Here is a 17,628-nt window from a genome sequence, read left to right as displayed (position 1 = left end):
ATTTTCTCAAATCAAAACTTATTATTATCTATTATTATTAGATATAATATTAATAGTAATATCAATATTAATAATAATAAGATTATTAGTATTTTAAAAAATAATCTTATTATTATATTAATAATACTATTATTTTATTATTGATGTTATTTTCGGGATGGGTTCGGAGATTTCGAGGATGTGAATAGTAATTCCATATCTTTCTTGAATTACATCGGAGATTTAAAAAATCTCCGAACCCGAATCTAAATTCAAAAAAATCGAGGATCACCATCCCAATTTCGAGTTTACTCCGTTGATCTCAAACTCGTGAAGAAAATTGTCATCCCATCCCCTGGAGATACTGTCTGTGGTGGCGCGTTGCTATATTTATTAATATTCTTCTTGCTGGACTTGTAAATGATTCGGGTTATTGTGAGATACTTTCTGTGGTGGCGCGTTGCTATATTTATTAATATATTCTTCTTGCTGGACTTGTAAAAGATCCGGGTTATTGTGAGAATCTCACTTGTAAATGGGCTCAAGTCCAATAAAAATTCCCTAAGTTGGGTCAAAGTCCAATAACTGATGCACGTTCCGTTCTATTCTACTAAATAATTTATCCAAAGCTTATGGAAAGTCTGTACTTCACACGAGGACCAGCAATCGAAATTTTCCATTTTCTAATCACCGTCATGGCAATCGCTTCGATTTCTTTCCGCCAAAAACTGCCGCCTGTCCTTTCCGCCGCCATCGTCCGCTCACACCGCTACATTTTTACCAGCTCTGTAGTCGCGCGCCAGCAGCAGAACCCTAGCAATGTCAGAAGGCCTCAACAGCAGCAACAGCCTCAAAGGATCCTCCTTAAGGCTCGAGAAACCTTGAAGAAGCAATTCTCTTCTCTCGCTCCGGTTCTTTCGCCCAACGACACGCCTCCGCTCTCTGAGAATCAAGCGATAGGCACTGTCGCTTCCTCGCAAGCCAATTTCATGCGAGTAGTTGTCGACTCGCTGCATTTGGAATCTTCGAGAAATGAAAATTCTGCGAGCTCCGGTGTGGAACTTCTGTGTTACGTGAAATCGCTGTTGAAGAAGATAAAGAGGAGAGTGCTGGTAGGCGATCAGGTTTTGGTCGGGTCGATTGATTGGGTGGATAGGAGAGGAATGATTGAGAACGTTTTTGAGCGGAAGAGCGAGATTTTCGATCCTCCTGTGGCGAATATTGATCATTTTCTGGTGCTATTTTCTTTGGATGAACCGAAGCTCGAGCCGTTCATGCTTACTAGGTTTCTTGTGGAGGCCGAGTCTACTGGTCTTCCACTCACTATTGCATTAAATAAGATAGAGCTTGTGGACGAAGAGGTACGACATTCGTTTGCTTGAGCAGTTATTTACGCCATTTACTTTCTATAAGATTAATAAAAATGCACTACTGCTCGCGTAACTCAATTACCGCCGCAACACCGAAATTCCGGCTCAGATATAGGAAGACAAGTAAATAGACATGACACAGATTGTAAAAGAATACCTGAGCTCTTGGCAGTTGGCACACTCGGGAAACACTATGTTAAAACTTATGAGATTAATTTCCATTAAACTGGTACTAAAACCATTAACATTCTCAAACTTCTGTAAACATTGTTTTCGAGATTACGCTGGTGAAAAAAAAAAAACAGACAAGTCTATCAACAAAGCAAAGGAAATGCCTCTCTGTTGCTGATGGGAAGAGTTTTTATGTCAACTAGTTTTCTGCAGAGTACAAACTTGACTATATCCCATTATAATTGCAAGCTCTGTCAGAAACTCTTCCCATCAGCAACAAATTCCTTTTTCTTTTAAATTATCTGTTGATGCATCAGCTATTCTTGCAGATTATGCTTGTAGTGATGCTTCATGTTAAATTTGATCTACTTAGACTCTTGTTTTATGTCCACACTGTTCAGATGAATACGTTAGATGGTGTTTGGCTGCCCTTTCAACTCGACTAAACTCAATAGTTTTGAGAAATAATTTTGAGATTTGTTTGGATCTTTTTATGAAACAATCCTTGAGCTCTTGAACTCCAGAGCCCAAGCAACTTAAGTTTTTCCTTTCAGACCTTCACATCTTCATCTGTTGTATATAGCTAGCCTGATACTATTACATGCAATGTTATAAGTAAATATTTTTGTTCTGATTTTTCCTTGTAATAACTAAATTAACTTTTTTGATGTATTATTTTTGAAGATGTTATCTGAGTGGAAAACCCGGCTTCGTAGTTGGGGCTATGAACCAGTTCTTTGTAGCGTTGATAAAAAGCAAGGTCTCGATACTCTGCAATTCATCCTGAGAGACCAAATGTCTGTTATTGTTGGTCCCAGCGGAGTTGGTAAATCTAGTTTGATCAATGCCTTAAGAGGCAATCAGACTTGTTTTCGGTCTGCTGAAGATGATAATTGGTTAGAACCTGTAGGTTCGCAATTTCTCACATATATATGTAGTCTGTTTGTTTTTTGTCAGCAAACTGATAAATAACTCTTCCCCTCCTAAATCAACAATTCAGATTTTAGGCAGCAAGTGGCTTGAAGAGCAGCGCGTTGGGGAGGTGTCAACGAGAAGTGGAAGAGGAAAGCATACTACTCGGAACGTCTCTTTACTTCCGTTATCTGGAGGAGGATATCTCACTGACACTCCTGGATTTAACCAGCCAAGTTTGATGAAAGTAACAGCACAGTCCCTCGCACTTCATTTCCCAGAGGTTTCTACTGCTGACTATGCTTCTGTTATCTAATTGTTTTTTGTTATCTATTTTTAGCTCGATCAGGCGTGCAGTATTATATATGTGATATTTAAACTCAAGTGTTCAAATGACATTTCTTCAGATCCAGAAAATTCTAGTAGACAATGGTCCTGGCAAGTGTTCATTCAGCAATTGCCTACATATAGGTGAACCTGGATGTTTGGTGAAAGGGGACTGGGAAAGATATCCATACTATCTTCAATTGCTCGATGAAATTAAAATCAGAGAAGAGTTTCAACTTAGGACCATCGGAACTAAAAGAGAAGGCGATGTTAGGTATGCTTGGCTTTAAGATGTGCGATGATTACTTTCATATATTATTGACCTTTATTGCAATCCTACAAATAACTTGGCCGTTAAGAGGGGTACTTACTGATACCGATTATTTTAATTGGATGCATGTTTGTGTGAAACATTCGAACCTTATTTTCTGGTTAAAAGCTTTTAACTGCTATGCGACTGTAGATTATCGGATTTGAGTATATTCTTGATCCTTTGCTTTGTTGACAAACTAGTCTGTTGTTTTTATTTCATGAGTGTAATTTCGAAGCAATTGTTACTGAAGTTCGAGAATGTGAACAGTTTTAGTACCATTTTAATGGAAATTAATCTCATAGTTTTTAACATAGTGTTTCCCGAGCGTGCCAAGAGCTCAGGTTATTCTTTTATTTTCCGTGTCATGTCTATTTACTTCTCTTCCTATATCTGAGCTGGAACTTGGTTCAGGTTCAAGGTGGGAGGCTTAGGTATTAAGCAAGCGGAACCCAGATTGGAACCTAAGAAGCACCGGAGACAATCTCGCAAGAAGCTGAATCAGTCATTACTAGATGAGTTTGATGAGCTTGATGATGACGACGATGACGATGATGAAACTCCTATGCTCGGGATGTGAGGGGAAAAATCGATAAATATTGTATAAATGATACATAAGCACGGTAAATAGTCACTTCTTCTCCGTTTCCCTTTGGGCAACACTTCACTACTTTTCACAACGGGGGCTTTAAACAATGTCCAAACTGTGTATTTTTTAGTGGAAGCTAACACAAAGTAGAATCATGAATGTTGTCAAATATTGGAGTGTAGTGTACTTTGAAAGTAAAGTCAATAATTTTCTCAATTAAAGGCTTTAAGAATTTAAAACTGTTTTTTCGTTTGTTTTTGCTGATCGGTCTGCTGACCGCTCTGTCAATCTGTTTTTCACCTAAACTTGAATCCATGTTCCTTCTCTTTTTTTTTTCTATGTTCCTTCGATTATATATTGAGGTTGGGAAGAGTTTTTATGCAGTTGGAGAATGGTTTTTATATAGATTATGAAAGCATAGTTATTTATCAGTTGAATTTGAATACAGTTGATTTTTTTTTTTGGTAATTAAATTAATTTTTGATCAATTATTTTGTGCCTTGATTTGATTAATTTATTATAATAGTTTTTCATATCAAATATTTGACTGAATTATGGAGATAATTATTTGTCTATATAAATAAACACGTATCATTATTGATAATATTTACGGAATGTTATTTCTAGACCAAAAGATGTTATTAAAATTCAGTTGCAAATTTTTATTCTATAAAGTGAGTAATGTCTTCGCATATTCTCTCATTTTTAAATTATTTACTTTCTTAACGTAAAAGACCTCTTTATTGTAATGACATTATGATCACTATCTTTTTTGAATATGCTGGGACTGAGCCAAAGCTTTTCTCAGCAGTAGAATATGTGTTTTTCAAGTCTCGAATCCAAGACCTTCGGGACAAGTATTTGAATTAAAGAGACTTGGTATTAATTTTCGATAAGTAAGGGCTCATGGACTATCATAAGGGAAGCTTTGGTCTAGTCTAAATACGCCCAAAAGATATAGTGATCATGGGGTCCTTACAGTTTCTGCAACCAACCATTCATCGGTAAATGATTTTGGTAGTGAAAAAGTTATTAAAACGTAAGTGCAAATCACGATGCAAATATATGTTTGTAGATGAAATTAATAATATTACAGAGAAATCGGTTGCCAAACCATCAGAGTCAAGAAAACGAGGTGTTCGAGAGGATGGGAAGTTGAATGGGTCTTGGCGAGGATTCCAGAACTTGTCATGAACTAAAAAGTTGTAGTTGCAGCAATGTTAGTTGACAAACCAAGCTACTTAGAGCTATTCTTGAGTCTTCCGGATGAGGCTAGACTTTCTTTGGTGTGTTAGCTTCTCAACACTTGTTAATTGTTCATTATAACTTTTTGGTAACTAATTCTCCATGCCATGATATTCCTAAGAAATATTTTGGAATATATTATAATATGATTGATAATATATAAGTTATCGAGTATCTTGAAATCCTTACATTGTTGCTGGAAGATGAAACTTGGTGTTTTGTAGATTGGGTTCGAATTTTGTAAACATTGGTGGAAGATAAAGTATGTACTATGCATGTATTGTGGTTATATTTCAAGTTGTGACAAACTTTTTTTTATTTCATACTCATACAAACCAAACATATATTATAAAATATCAGACTAGTTATTTATCTCTATTTATTTTTAGACATCCTTAGATACCTATCCAACCCTCCCTTTGGGTTAAAAAAAATTAGTGACAATTCTATTCTTCCGCGTGCCGTAAAGATATCTAAACCAATACGATAAAATAATGGCCTTTCCTGTCCAAGTATAGCCCATATCATTTGAAGCCCAAATTTAATTGTTAAGCGGCCCAAACATCAATCTTGGCCTTGTACTTCGATTCAAAAGAAGATGCGATTGTTTGAAGGACTGGAGGGAGACAAATCAGAGAATAATGAAGAGGATCATAGAGGGTGGAATTCGAAGCCTAAACACTGTCACGGAATCTCTCCCGCGCCTCACCAAATTCTCTCTTCACGCCCCGAAAACTGTAAGTTCCATGGCGCTGATTGCATCTGTTATTACGATGCTTTTTCTTTTCTTTTTTTCTTTTTTACTTTTCGAGGATTTGATTAGATCATGTTACTTATTATTGCATATGAATGATAAATTGGATAGATGGAGGAGAACGGAGGTGATGGTGCTGTTATTTTCTCACTTATTTGTGAAGGGAATTTGAAGAAATGGTAAAAATCGACAAAATATTGTAAAACTGAGAAATTGGATGGAGAAACTGTAATTTGATGGGGGAAGTCAAAGGAATGGAAACAGTGAAATGTAATAATTGGAGCACTAGGACCTTGATTGATTATCATGACGTTGATACAGTTGTTGTTTTTCAATTATAGAAATAGATTGATGATTCTGGACAAGATATAGGAATTATAGACCATTTCGACATATTTATTTTATTTTTTTTTAGAAAAAAATTACTTTTTTGGTATCTCTTATATATGGCCATTACATAAGTCAATTTAAGTTAGTTGTGGACCTTGTATCAGGTAAAGGTGGAATATAACAATGGCAGTGCATATATTTTGTCAGCCGAGTATTTGAGAATATATAGCCCGGCTGTTGACAGTAAGATCAGAACAATTGGGGTTGAAAAGGTACTGAACTCAGATGAATATTATTCTGCATAATCGGATTAGTATACTACAAGATATCCAGCTCATGAACTAAGAATTCTAAAAGATTAGATTAATGAGATGGAAGTACTAACTTTCTCATCATTCAATAATCTATACTTGTCGTGGAGATATTTCCTTTTCAAGGAATGATGTTGTTTGAATTAGAACTTCTCACTTTTTGTTGCTTTATTGTTTCAAAGTTATGACAAAAACTTGGCTTGAATCAGGTTATATCTGGAAGGAGTCATGTGGGAATCATGTCAGCAGAACCTGTTGGAAACTATGGGGTGAGGTATAATACTGCCAGAAATCATGGGATCAAGTTCTGGAAACATTCTCTGTTGATTTAATCACAACTTTACCCTTTTTGCAATTGATGCAGATTAGTCTTTGATGACCTGCATAAAACGGGAATTTTTACATGGGATTACTTTTATCATCTCGGTAGCTGTAAGTTCGCTCTCATGAGAAATTATATCAGAACTCTAAAAAGGCATGGACTTAGCAGGGATCCACCACAGAAGAAGTGATTTTATCGTCTTCAAGTAGAGTTGTATGCTGGTATGAAGATGAATCTGCACTTGCTTTGTCATATATAGAGTTAGATTTTCTCCTTTTCGATTTATAGCTACAAGTAAATGGTAATACGATAGCATTCGAACCAAAACCAATTACTTGTATTTGAGCACCGATCATCTAAGAAATAGATCTTTAGTGATGTTTATAATATATTATAAGCCTCATATGATAGATGGTAAATGCATTACATTTTGCCAATCTTTAAACCTTATTTTTGGTCGGAAATCTCAATTTAACCTCGAAAAATTTGCTGCGTGATCTGTCAATAATGGTTGTGCTCTAAAATCTTTATTGAAACACTTATTTTTGCCGAAAGAATCAAAATACTGGCGGGTTATGGTAATGCCAGATTAGTTATGGTCCGTTTATTACATCACATAGTCCAAGAAACCATATGCATGGTCCCTGAGTGTTCATCAAGCTATAGTCTAATAGTCATCATACAATCTGATCTTTTTAGTTTTCTTGACCATTTTGGATTTGTAAGATAGACAAAACATGGGGCCGCCTGTCTTGTTGTTGAACTTGGAATGGTCTTTGAATTTGTAGGGATGTCGGTAAATATTCCTGCAGTTGGGGTTGGTTTGAGCATTTCATGTACGTCGATTGGTCGCGGTGGCAGTACTCAGCCGATGTGTCCAAACCATACCGTGCAGGAGTGTTGCTTCAAACGACCTTAATATTCTTCTCCTATTCGACTATGGAGTAATAATTTATTTATCATTAAAATTATTACTTATATTAATAATTTGTAAAATGTCAATGAAAAAATTATGATTTGGTACATCATTAAAATAAAATATTAGAATCCAACATCAATGCATCAAAAATATTTATGAATTTAATAATTATGATAAACTCATATCTTTTTAGACTATTAAAAAGCAGTGGTAAACTGAAAATTATGTAGTATACATTTATTTCAATAATTATTTGGGGAATAATATGGGTCAAATTTTTTTTCGGAAAAAATAATTCACTGAGTTGTAGTGGTAGAAAAAAAATTTACTTTAGGATCCTTATTAAAGATAAATTATGCAAGATTATTGTGAAATATTTAACAAACGAGGTTATTTTTAATATTAATAAATTCCTTTTTTTATCTTTGAATTATCTGCAAGGCACCGTGGGTTAGAAACCTCGGCCCTTTTATTTACGGGCCTGGACCTGTAAAGTTGGATCTAAGAAATTTGGACTCGGGTCGGACTCTTCACTCCCAAAGTTATCCAGGTTATTCTTCAGACAAACATAGCTCCCAATTCCCATTCAACTCTTCCTCGATACAAATGGCGTCAGCGGTGATCAGGAAAACCCTAAACCCCACCGTCCTCAAGGTTCCGATATCTACCCTCCGCCGAATCAGCGGCGTCTCCGTTGCGGCTGGAGATCCCGAACTGTCCCCATCATTCACCTTTTCTTCTGAAGACCCGAAATCCGCCGCAGCTACAGATAACAATGACCATTTGTTCCTCAAAAGCTCCGCCAGAGCGACGTCGTCTAAATCATCCTCATCCGTGATGATGCCCATGTCATTCATGACCGGTTCGATAGTGGGCAAACGATTCTACAAAGAAGTGACCACCAGAGAAGCTGACGATGGCAACGGATGGACCGTAATGCTAGACTACAGGACTCTCAAATCCCCTTCAAAGAAACCTCTGAAATGCCCTACTTTAGCTCTTGCTAAAGCCATTGCTGTTGAATGGGACTATCAGGTTCCCCCTTGACTCTGTTTTTTAGTCGATACCGTGTAATGTATTTATATGGTATAACCTTCCTCATTGATGGGTTATGATAAATCCGTTATTATGAAAATTTTCTGTTCTTCTATGGACGACTCGCATTCCGGGGTGGTTTAAAAAATTAATGCATAAAAATAAAAAATTTAAGATTTGGAGGCGTTAGCTCCATTTTCTCCCTCTATTCGGTTATTTGCATTTTTAGGAAATCATTCAATTCTGTTGATATGGTTTTCCTGCGATTTGTGTTATTTATTTTTCTATCTGCTCATGTGTCGATTTCAATATGAATTGATGCGAACAAATTTTTTTGGTAGTGCTTTTTGTGTGACTAGCTATCCTGTTCCTGTATCTCAATTGTTTTGTCCCTTGCAGTTTATAGCTACGTTTAAATAAATTGAATTCGTGTTTTAAGAGACGAGTGGACCAAATGATGAAAATTTTCCAATTTGTAGCTGGCAGATGGAATTAGACCCTTTACAATGCCTCTGATGAAACTTGCATGTACTGCATTAGAAAGAGTTCCTATCACTCGGCCGAAGATTATTGAAAATTTGATGAAGAAATTCAATCAAGATCTGGTTTTTTGTCGGGCTTCTGAAGATGATCCTTTAACGAGTGATCTCCTGGGTATTCACAGTTATATTTCAAGCGGTGCCACTTCTCTTTAAATGTCTCGTGTCATTCCATGTTAAATAGCTTGGAGAATTTTTTCTGCTAACACACTCTGTCAGTACTAACATGTAAAACCTTTCGTTGCTCAAGTAAATTCATGTGTGTGAAGAAAGCATTTTTCTGTATTTTGAGGTTTCATCTAGTATGTTTTGATTACCAATTTATATTTATTAATTGCAGAACGCCAAGTGGAAAAACTAGATCCTTTACTTAGATGGCTGGAGTTGGAATTTGGCTTTAAGCCCGTTACATACACCAGTTTTTTTGGTGGCAAGCAAGAGGAGGGTCTTGTTAATGCCATTGAGAACCTTCTTCGAAAGACCGATAACTCTGAGCTGGCTGCAATTGATGCACTTGCTGCATCTGCTCATTCATTGATCATTGCAATCGGAATTTTTCGTGGCAAGTTGAACATTGAGCAGGCTATTGAGTTGATTCGGCTGGAGGAAGATTTACAGGTTGATAAATGGGGTATGGTTGAAGGCGGACACGATGTTGATGTTTCTGATCTTAGAGTTCAAGTTTCATCGGCTACTGTGTTTCTCGGGCTTTCAAGGAAACATTAGTTTCCTGTCTCTTTTCAACTTTGATAAGGTAAATTACATGACAATAAGCCAGCTCATTTCATCCTATATCTTTTCTTCCAGGGTGATATAATTGATAAACATGGCAGTTTATATTCGTGCAAACTGTAATATAACATTGCTCTTCTGAAGAAAAATAAGCAGAAGCTGAACTTCATAGGTGGACCCAAGACGTATTGTTTTACATGTATGTCCCATTTTTCGCTGCTTCTGGTAGTTTTACTCATCCCCTATTTCATTTGTTGTAGAAGTTAGAAACATGGGTGTAGGAGAATACCAACATAACTTTTGTAATGTTTGGTTTTGCTTTTGTGGTGTTTGTTGAGAATGCTTCTCGGTAACATGTTTCCATAGAACGAATAGAGTAATGTCATCAGGTGCCGACCCGATTGGGGGCGCTAGTTTCACCTCAGCAGTTCCATAGAGTTGTGCTCTCTCTCCATATCACGCCTTGTTGCCTGAAATTTGCTTCTAAATACATGTTCAACACCACCACTATCCTAACGTATTTTTGCAAAACTAAATATGTATCGAAGCACCATAAACTAGTTATGATGAAAGTGAGTTTTCACGTACTAGAACATACTATTTTGGTTGATTAATATTGAGAAAGATGGTTTAATTAGATGTAGTGTAAGTTTCTTCAAAGTTTTAATCAACCCATTTGCTCCCTCTTTGCTGTTTTCCGACTGTCTCGATTTAATGTTTGATGTTAGTAAGATCAGCTCAAAAGCTATTGCGACGACACAGAAAATTTTACTAAATGTAATTTGTATTTAATTTACTTCCTGGGTGATATAATTGATAAACATGGCAGTTTATGTTCGTGCAAACTGTAATATAATATAACATAGCTCGTCTGAAGAAAAATAAGCAGAAGCCGAACTTCATAGGTGGAAAAATTCGGAATTTAATTAAACATATAAAACCGTCAGATTGCAGCATTGTTTTTTTTCAAAAACGAATTGGGGGTAAAAGGGGTTTAAAATCTCAAGTCTCGTAAGGTGTTTAACTGAACCAAGAATCACAAATTATGTACCAACCAACTGTAAAATATTTGAATCAGAAGGAGCGCCTGGGCCTTTCTTCAGCAATATTCACTCTAATTGCCCTGCCTCCCAAACTCTGCATCGCAGAAGTACATTCGACCGAGTTAGAATCTTAAAATTTCACAAGACATGATCTTGTCGATTACAATTTGATTCTTTCCAGGCGACCTAATCTGAGTTATGCAAAACAGGATTGAACCCTGAAATTTAATCTAGCACGATATAATGGGACTGTTAATCTTAGCCAAAAATATTTTTCAAACTTCAATTTGAAAGCAAATTTAAAGTCATAAATGTGAAAATATAACAATTACCTGTCCATCTAGAGCAGCTATGGCGTCGTTGAGTTCTGTCTCAGTTGACATCGTCACAAAACCAAATCCACGTGATCGACCGGTCTCTCGATCAAATACTACACGAGCATCAACCACTTTTCCATGTTCACTAAACACCTCCTCCAACTTAGCATTATCCACTTGCCATGGCAAGTTACCGACGTACATTCTGAATGAAGCACGCTCCGCAAGTCTAGGACTCCTTTCGGGCTGTGAACCTCTAGGAGCGGCCTTATTTACGGTTAGAAGTCTTCCATCTATATCCTAAAGCATAACAGGATCCAATATATCACTTTAAATGAAGCATTTCTAGAAATTGACACCAAACTGACTACATAAAAACTCATATACAATGGGAAGGGTATAGAAGTAGAACTTATCAAAGAATCAAATATATGAAGTTCAAAGTGTGATTGGATGAAAAAAACTTTTTAAAAAAATTCTTTTATATTAAAAGAAGCACTTATAAGTAGTTTTTTATTGATATCTGGGAGAGTTTCTAAGGATTTTTTGAAGTGCTTAAAAGAAACAGAAATTACAAATTTTATAGAGAATCAAAAAATAGAGATACTTTTGTATCTACTTCAATCTCTTTAAAAAAATAATCTTTTTCTAACTACCATACCGCATTGAAAAATCGAAGTGATCCAAATGTGCCTGTATTTCCAAACCCACTTTAAAATTTATCTCAACAGGGAATTAAACCAAAAAGAGTATTCCAGTTTTCAGGGAGCCACTAGGTGAATGTTGAATAGATCAAAAAATCATACAGAATCAAGTACTGGAGAAATACTTGAATTCTTGGGGCTAATGTTCAATGACAGAAAAGACTTGAAATTTTTCCATGAAAATGTAACCCATTACCAGGAGTCTAAACTAAAGCAGGATGCTACAAAAGTGAGCAAGTTGTCAAGTTCATATGCACCATCGGTCCACCATGCAAATCTTTGTGGAAATTAGGAAAACATAATGAATCGATAGCAATAAAAAACTTACATAACCATTGAACAATTCGACAGCCTTTTCAGCTTCTTCCACTGAACTCATAGTCACAAATCCAAATCCTCTACTTTGATCTGTCTGCCTATTATAAATAACCTACAATGACATAAACTTATAAGGGCACATTTGATTTTTTCATAATACTCAAAAGGTTCACCTCCATAACCATAGAACAGTGTGATAAAGATAACATCTTTAAGCACGCTAATTCTTTTAATAAATTTTACAACCTTTATCCTGTTTTCTAGTGTGGTTTTAGCATCCTGGAGATGATTGAAGGGTGGTTTATTGGTTCAGAACATCATTAACGAGAACAATGCAACAGGAATGGAACTACATAGTAAGACAATGCCTGGTGAAAACTAAGAAAATCCACAGCAATTCCAAAGAAACAACCAGGCCACGAAATGCAGAATATTTATACCTCAGAGATCTCCACAACCCCAGCTCGATTAAACATCTCAGCCAATTTTTCACTGTCAACGTCATAAGGCAGATTCCCGACGAAGAGCTTAGCCTCCTCAGAAGGCTCGGTGTAAGAATCCTCCTCCAAACCTCCACCATCACTTTCCACGCTCTCCTCCTCCTCCTCTTGTTGAGCCCAGTCTGAAGTCTGCGCAACTAATGGGACAATCTTTGAAAGCGAAATCCTGGATTTGAGTGAAGCCCATGTCGTGGAATTGTGGATTTGCCTGAGCGAGAGTGGTTGGGTGGATGTGGTGAGTTGAATTCTAGGGGCAGTGGTGGCACCGCAGCATTCTAGCAATTTCAGATGAGGGGCATTTGCTGACGTCATCGTTGGGCGGAGTTAGAAAGGGCAAACTGGCAGATAAGAAATTTCGAACCGCAATAATCGCCAGGAAAATGGGAGCTCTCTCTCGGAGTCGGGTCGAGTCGGGTCGGGTCTGAAAATCCTACCGTCCCTGGAGTGCCTTGCCCCGACGGCGTCGATTGTAGGTGGAAATTTGGGCTACATTTAAAAAACCTCACGAGCAGATCCAATCACAAGAATAGCCCAAATTGACTATCTCAACAACCCAAATATTTATGTTTTGACATATTTTATGAAAAGAAATGAAAAATTTTAATAGTCGTCACGTTTTGTCAAATCAATAGAAAAATATAAATATAAAACATATACTTTGAAAAATAAAATAAATTTCCATAAAATAATAATATTTTTTAAGGTTTTAGAATATATAAAGAAAACCTTGAATAAAAAGAAATAAAGAAAGATAGAAAACCCAAGGGTATCAATGTTTCTTGGAGTTGTACGGTTATTTTGTAAGAATTTAACATAAATAAATAAAGCAAAGTTGAGTATCTTGTGATATCCATTTTTTTTTATTTTTTTTTATAAATCATAAATAATGTTTGCAAACTGAAACATTTATTTCCACTACATTATAAATTTAACGATGTACCAAGTTTGTATAACTTATAAAACTAACTAGGTAAGTTATCAAACTAAGTCGTTTGCGTCTTATGCATTTAGTTGACCTATGGGTCACAAATCACATATGGACCCATTTAACTTAACGGTCTCTTATCTAAAACGAGTAGGTCTTTCGTGAGATAGTCTTACGAATCTTTATCTGTGACACGGGTCAACCGTATCGATATTTAAAATAAAAAGTAATATTCTTAGCATAAAAAGTAATATTTTTTCATGGATGACTCAAATAAAAGATATGTCTCACAAAATACAACCCGTGAGACTGTCTCACATAAGTTTTTGTCATCTAAAACAAGGTTTCAAAACTTTTTTTTTTTGTCGTATAAAATCCAAGCAATTTGCAGACATAAGTTTTATCTTCTGCATCCCCCAAAAAAAGTTTAATAAGAAAGCGCTTCAAATTTAGTTAGATAAACTCACCCTTAAACGATAACCATCAAAGTTATAGTCATCTCATCTCGAATTATAAAACAAATAAGATAAAATTTGTTAGAAAACAAATTATATCGTTAAGTACTTAAGTGACAGAAAACTAAATAAAAACTGGACAACATGATGGTATATGTTACGTTTGAATCATGCATTGTTGATATGAATCTGATCGGGTATTGCGAGTTAACTTTTGGAAGTAGTTACCAAAAAAACGTTGTTATTTCAATCATAATTCATACGGTCTTAAAGGTGGTTGAAGATGCAAAATCAATAGTGTTCGAACGATTAACGAGATTTAGAGTAGCGTTTCATGGATTTATGGTAATCAATCAAGTAAGTGTCTAAGAAGAGTTTTTCACAAGAATGGTCAAAGACAGGATTTTTGAAGATTTGCTTGAGATCAATTATTTATTTGTGTTATTTGTTACTACACCATGTGATTTAGTGGCAAATAAACGTAGCTTGTTCCAAAGATTAAAGATCGGTTAAAGAATCTTTTGTGTTCATTGAATCGAGATCTAGTTTGTGTTGCTTATTATGCATAACCGAATTTACATCATTTGGTATCAGAACTTTGACTTGTTCTGATTAATCATTTGATAATCAAGAACAAGATTTTGAAACAATTAAATTATCCTATTTTATGTATCAAATTTTCTTCGTCTATTGTTTGTGTTATTCGTTTTTTGGGTTGATATGTGTCACATATTTAGATTTATGTGAATACATCACATGAGACATAATTTTAATTTATTGCATAATTGTGTTTATCTATATTACATGTGACATAATTTTAATTTTTTGCATAATTGTATTTATCAAATATATATATATATATATATATATATATATATCTATATATATATATATATATATACTATTATATTAAGTGTAAGACACTTAGATTAACTAACTTTGATGTCTTGGTCTGTTTTACTAATTATATATATTAATAAAATGTTCAAATTTTAATATAAGTTATATGTAGTTCAGCGGATATAGTCATTATTTTTGAAGTTTAGGTTATAGGTTCAATTCTCACTGAAGTCATTTCGATACACTAGTATATATATTGGTCATTTCGATACACTAGTATATATATTGGCGTGCGTAGCTTTCCGTCAGTTCCATCCAACGCGGAGTTACAGAACTCTTCTTCATCGGCAACATTCCACCGCACTAATTGACGACGTCGTATCAAAAGAATGTCGTACGACTATCTCTTCAAGTACATAATCATCGGAGACACTGGCAAGCCAACTGATTTTTTTTATTCTAACTTTCTCAAGCACCTGTCGGATAGTGGAAACTTTTGTGTGGAAACCCTAGAAACTTGTTGTTTTAACCTTAAGAGCTAATTGATGTATACGAATTTGTTTTGAATCGACGAATAATGTTGTAGGAGTGGGGAAATCGTGTTTGCTCTTGCAATTTACGGACAAGAGGTTTCAACCCGTGCATGATCTCACAATCGGAGTTGAATTTGGGGCTCGTATGGTGACAATTGATGGAAGGCCGATCAAGCTTCAGATTTGGGATACTGTAATTCTTTGTGAATTTCTTTTTATATACTTGTTTTTGTTGATTTTGGTGTTTAACGTGTTGATACTGATTATAGAATCGATTGCTTTTTTGTGATGTTCCTGAGGTTTCTTAACGGTGGTTAAATCTGATTAAGAAGTGCCAAGTCTTTGCACTTTTTTGTTGTTTCCTTGCACGAAGTTGTTACCAGTTCGTTTGTTGGGAATTCTGGTGCGTGATATTTTCTTTTTTTAAAAAAGATTAAATTAAGTGAATTTTAAAATGATCCTAGTTAATTAGGTTCATCCAATATTTGTTTCATGTAAGTCTATAATCAGTAGGATGAAGCATCATGTGCAACCGAAATATTCGAGCCACTTGCATCCCCAATCTAGTAATCTGGTCCTTTTGTTCTTTTGCTGAAACATTCGAGCCACTTGCATCCCCGATCTAGTAAACTAAGTGATTTTTTTTAAAAATGATCCTTTTGAATTATTTTATGCTAATTCAAGTTTTTGCTCATAATCAGATTCTCCTATAGCTGAAATCTAACATAAATTCACCTATTTCGTCCATTTGTTGTGTTTAGTATCCTTTTGACAATGAATTACAGCTTCTTCCAAATGAAATTTATTGTTTTATGACATGTGATTGAAGATCTTTTCCTTCTCCCAGGCTGGCCAAGAATCCTTTAGATCCATCACTAGATCTTATTACAGAGGAGCAGCTGGTGCACTTCTGGTTTATGACATCACCAGGTATCATAGTTTTTCCACAGACTGATCTTTTGCTTGCTTCAAGCTCAAGATAATGTATGTTATGCTTACAAATGTGCAGGGATTTGACTTTGCTTTGTGTACGCTCTTGGGTTCAAATTTTTTACTTTATTAGTGAGTCTTTTTGTCTGATGCTGAGAATCTGTTCCGATGTCTAGGAAAGAGACATTTAATCATCTTGCAAGCTGGCTGGAAGATGCTCGGCAGCATGCGAACCCAAATATGACAATCATGCTTGTAGGAAATAAAAGTGATCTTGCGAACCGAAGAGCTATTAGCAAAGAGGAGGGAGAACAGTTTGCGAAAGAAAATGGACTTTTGTTCTTGGAAGCATCTGCAAGAACAGCACGAAACGTGGAGGAGGTGCTATTTTGAGCAATGTCCAATCTAATTATCTGTGTTTGTTAATTGGACACCTACTTTGTATATGAAATTTTCTCTCACATTTTTACCTATGTCATGTTTGTGCTGCATCACAGGCATTTACAAAGACTGCATCAAAGATACTTCAGAAGATCCAGGAAGGTGTCTTTGATGTATCTAATGAGGTAAGGGCACAAACATATATGCTGCCTTAAATGATGTAATCACACAAGCCGGCACAGCCGTATTGACAGTACTTGATGGTACCCCTTGTTTCAAGCTGCTAAAAGATTTTGGGTTGCTATCGTCTGTTTAACATTTTTACGCGACTATGAACTAATGCATGGGCAGAATTTTCAATTTATTGATGGAATTGTAGTAGTCTTATGGTTTCTGTTGTAACAGGATACCCATGTTGACGAACTACCTTTCTAAGTACGTAATTGTACCATTATGAACTCGATATCATCATATCGTGAAATGCATTTTGTGTGACTTAGATAGATGGCCTTTATACTTGTTTTTTGGGGGAATCTATCTGAGATTAAACATTTGTGGTGAAATTGCAGTCATCTGGCATCAAGATTGGGTATGGGCGGCCTCAAGGTCCAGCAGGAGGGAGAGATGGAACAGTTGTTCAAAGGGGTGGATGTTGCAATTGATCATTGTACATAAACTAATATAGAATTGTGGATTCGTGTATTGTGCATTTGTAATCAGCTATGTTGAACTTCTGTTGTATTCATACTCACAGTGCTAGAAATTTGTATGAATTGCAACATATAATGGATTTACTTCCGTGCTATATATGATATAGATAAATGTTACCCATTTTCA

The 17,628-nt window shown here is 35.6% G+C and overlaps 5 protein-coding genes across 8 annotated transcripts; 4 read left to right on the top strand and 1 right to left on the bottom strand.

The window, feature by feature from the left end:
• Positions 1–624: 624 nt before the first annotated feature.
• LOC140821913 (small ribosomal subunit biogenesis GTPase RsgA 1, mitochondrial) lies at positions 625–3,899 on the top strand. The gene is made up of 5 exons (XM_073182594.1): positions 625–1,340; positions 2,205–2,426; positions 2,521–2,715; positions 2,840–3,033; positions 3,484–3,899. Exons 1-5 carry the CDS (start codon positions 675–677, stop codon positions 3,647–3,649), a joined length of 1,443 nt encoding a protein of 480 aa, XP_073038695.1. The 5' UTR covers positions 625–674; the 3' UTR covers positions 3,650–3,899.
• A 1,609-nt stretch (positions 3,900–5,508) lies between these two features.
• LOC140821818 (uncharacterized) lies at positions 5,509–7,672 on the top strand. 2 transcript variants are annotated; one of them, XM_073182439.1, is made up of 5 exons: positions 5,509–5,640; positions 6,152–6,259; positions 6,508–6,572; positions 6,663–6,841; positions 7,409–7,672. In XM_073182439.1, exons 1-4 carry the CDS (start codon positions 5,545–5,547, stop codon positions 6,808–6,810), a joined length of 417 nt encoding a protein of 138 aa, XP_073038540.1. In that variant the 5' UTR covers positions 5,509–5,544; the 3' UTR covers positions 6,811–6,841; positions 7,409–7,672. The 2 variants fall into 2 exon arrangements, with proteins under 2 accessions (XP_073038540.1, XP_073038541.1); XM_073182440.1 differs by lacking the exon at positions 7,409–7,672 and having other exon boundaries at positions 6,508–6,567; positions 6,663–7,055.
• Positions 6,702–10,213, top strand: LOC140821817 (uncharacterized). 2 transcript variants are annotated; one of them, XM_073182437.1, is made up of 4 exons: positions 6,702–6,841; positions 7,981–8,574; positions 9,054–9,228; positions 9,454–10,213. In XM_073182437.1, exons 1-4 carry the CDS (start codon positions 6,836–6,838, stop codon positions 9,837–9,839), a joined length of 1,161 nt encoding a protein of 386 aa, XP_073038538.1. In that variant the 5' UTR covers positions 6,702–6,835; the 3' UTR covers positions 9,840–10,213. The 2 variants fall into 2 exon arrangements, with proteins under 2 accessions (XP_073038538.1, XP_073038539.1); XM_073182438.1 differs by lacking the exon at positions 6,702–6,841 and having other exon boundaries at positions 8,109–8,574; positions 9,054–9,252.
• A 514-nt stretch (positions 10,214–10,727) lies between these two features.
• Positions 10,728–13,122, bottom strand: LOC140821764 (28 kDa ribonucleoprotein, chloroplastic-like). The gene is made up of 4 exons (XM_073182357.1): positions 12,668–13,122; positions 12,238–12,339; positions 11,221–11,505; positions 10,728–10,982 (listed from the first exon to the last, which is right to left on the bottom strand). The coding sequence occupies exons 1-4, from the start codon at positions 13,037–13,039 to the stop codon at positions 10,920–10,922; spliced, it is 822 nt and encodes a 273-aa protein (XP_073038458.1). The 5' UTR covers positions 13,040–13,122; the 3' UTR covers positions 10,728–10,919.
• A 2,109-nt stretch (positions 13,123–15,231) lies between these two features.
• On the top strand, positions 15,232–17,628 carry LOC140821765 (ras-related protein RABB1b). Of its 2 annotated transcripts, none has more exons than XM_073182359.1 (6): positions 15,232–15,359; positions 15,534–15,673; positions 16,328–16,410; positions 16,587–16,791; positions 16,908–16,976; positions 17,361–17,628. In XM_073182359.1, the coding sequence occupies exons 2-6, from the start codon at positions 15,626–15,628 to the stop codon at positions 17,451–17,453; spliced, it is 498 nt and encodes a 165-aa protein (XP_073038460.1). In that variant the 5' UTR covers positions 15,232–15,359; positions 15,534–15,625; the 3' UTR covers positions 17,454–17,628. The 2 variants fall into 2 exon arrangements, with proteins under 2 accessions (XP_073038460.1, XP_073038459.1); XM_073182358.1 differs by having other exon boundaries at positions 15,232–15,382.

Source organism: Primulina eburnea, unplaced genomic scaffold (genome assembly GCF_022965805.1).
Source record: "Primulina eburnea isolate SZY01 unplaced genomic scaffold, ASM2296580v1 ctg739_ERROPOS11973397, whole genome shotgun sequence".
NCBI lineage: Eukaryota > Viridiplantae > Streptophyta > Magnoliopsida > Lamiales > Gesneriaceae > Primulina > Primulina eburnea.
This window is presented reverse-complemented; position numbering and strand designations above follow the sequence as displayed.

Coding starts and splice junctions, on each gene's coding strand:
- LOC140821913 (XM_073182594.1), top strand. CDS start 675: ATGGCAATCGCTTCGATTTCTTTCCGCCAAAAACTGCCGCCTGTCCTT. Junction 2,427..2,520: donor ATGATAATTGGTTAGAACCT/GTAGGTTCGCAA, acceptor TCAACAATTCAG/ATTTTAGGCAGCAAGTGGCT. Junction 3,034..3,483: donor AAAAGAGAAGGCGATGTTAG/GTATGCTTGGCT, acceptor AACTTGGTTCAG/GTTCAAGGTGGGAGGCTTAG.
- LOC140821818 (XM_073182439.1), top strand. CDS start 5,545: ATGAAGAGGATCATAGAGGGTGGAATTCGAAGCCTAAACACTGTCACG. Junction 6,260..6,507: donor GAACAATTGGGGTTGAAAAG/GTACTGAACTCA, acceptor GGCTTGAATCAG/GTTATATCTGGAAGGAGTCA. Junction 6,573..6,662: donor GTTGGAAACTATGGGGTGAG/GTATAATACTGC, acceptor CAATTGATGCAG/ATTAGTCTTTGATGACCTGC.
- LOC140821817 (XM_073182437.1), top strand. Junction 8,575..9,053: donor CTGTTGAATGGGACTATCAG/GTTCCCCCTTGA, acceptor TCCAATTTGTAG/CTGGCAGATGGAATTAGACC. Junction 9,229..9,453: donor TTTAACGAGTGATCTCCTGG/GTATTCACAGTT, acceptor TATTAATTGCAG/AACGCCAAGTGGAAAAACTA.
- LOC140821764 (XM_073182357.1), bottom strand. CDS start 13,039: ATGACGTCAGCAAATGCCCCTCATCTGAAATTGCTAGAATGCTGCGGT. Junction 12,340..12,667: donor GGGTTGTGGAGATCTCTGAG/GTATAAATATTC, acceptor ATGTCATTGTAG/GTTATTTATAATAGGCAGAC. Junction 11,506..12,237: donor TCGAATTGTTCAATGGTTAT/GTAAGTTTTTTA, acceptor GTTATGCTTTAG/GATATAGATGGAAGACTTCT.
- LOC140821765 (XM_073182358.1), top strand. CDS start 15,337: ATGTCGTACGACTATCTCTTCAAGTACATAATCATCGGAGACACTG. Junction 15,674..16,327: donor AGCTTCAGATTTGGGATACT/GTAATTCTTTGT, acceptor TCCTTCTCCCAG/GCTGGCCAAGAATCCTTTAG. Junction 16,792..16,907: donor CAGCACGAAACGTGGAGGAG/GTGCTATTTTGA, acceptor GCTGCATCACAG/GCATTTACAAAGACTGCATC.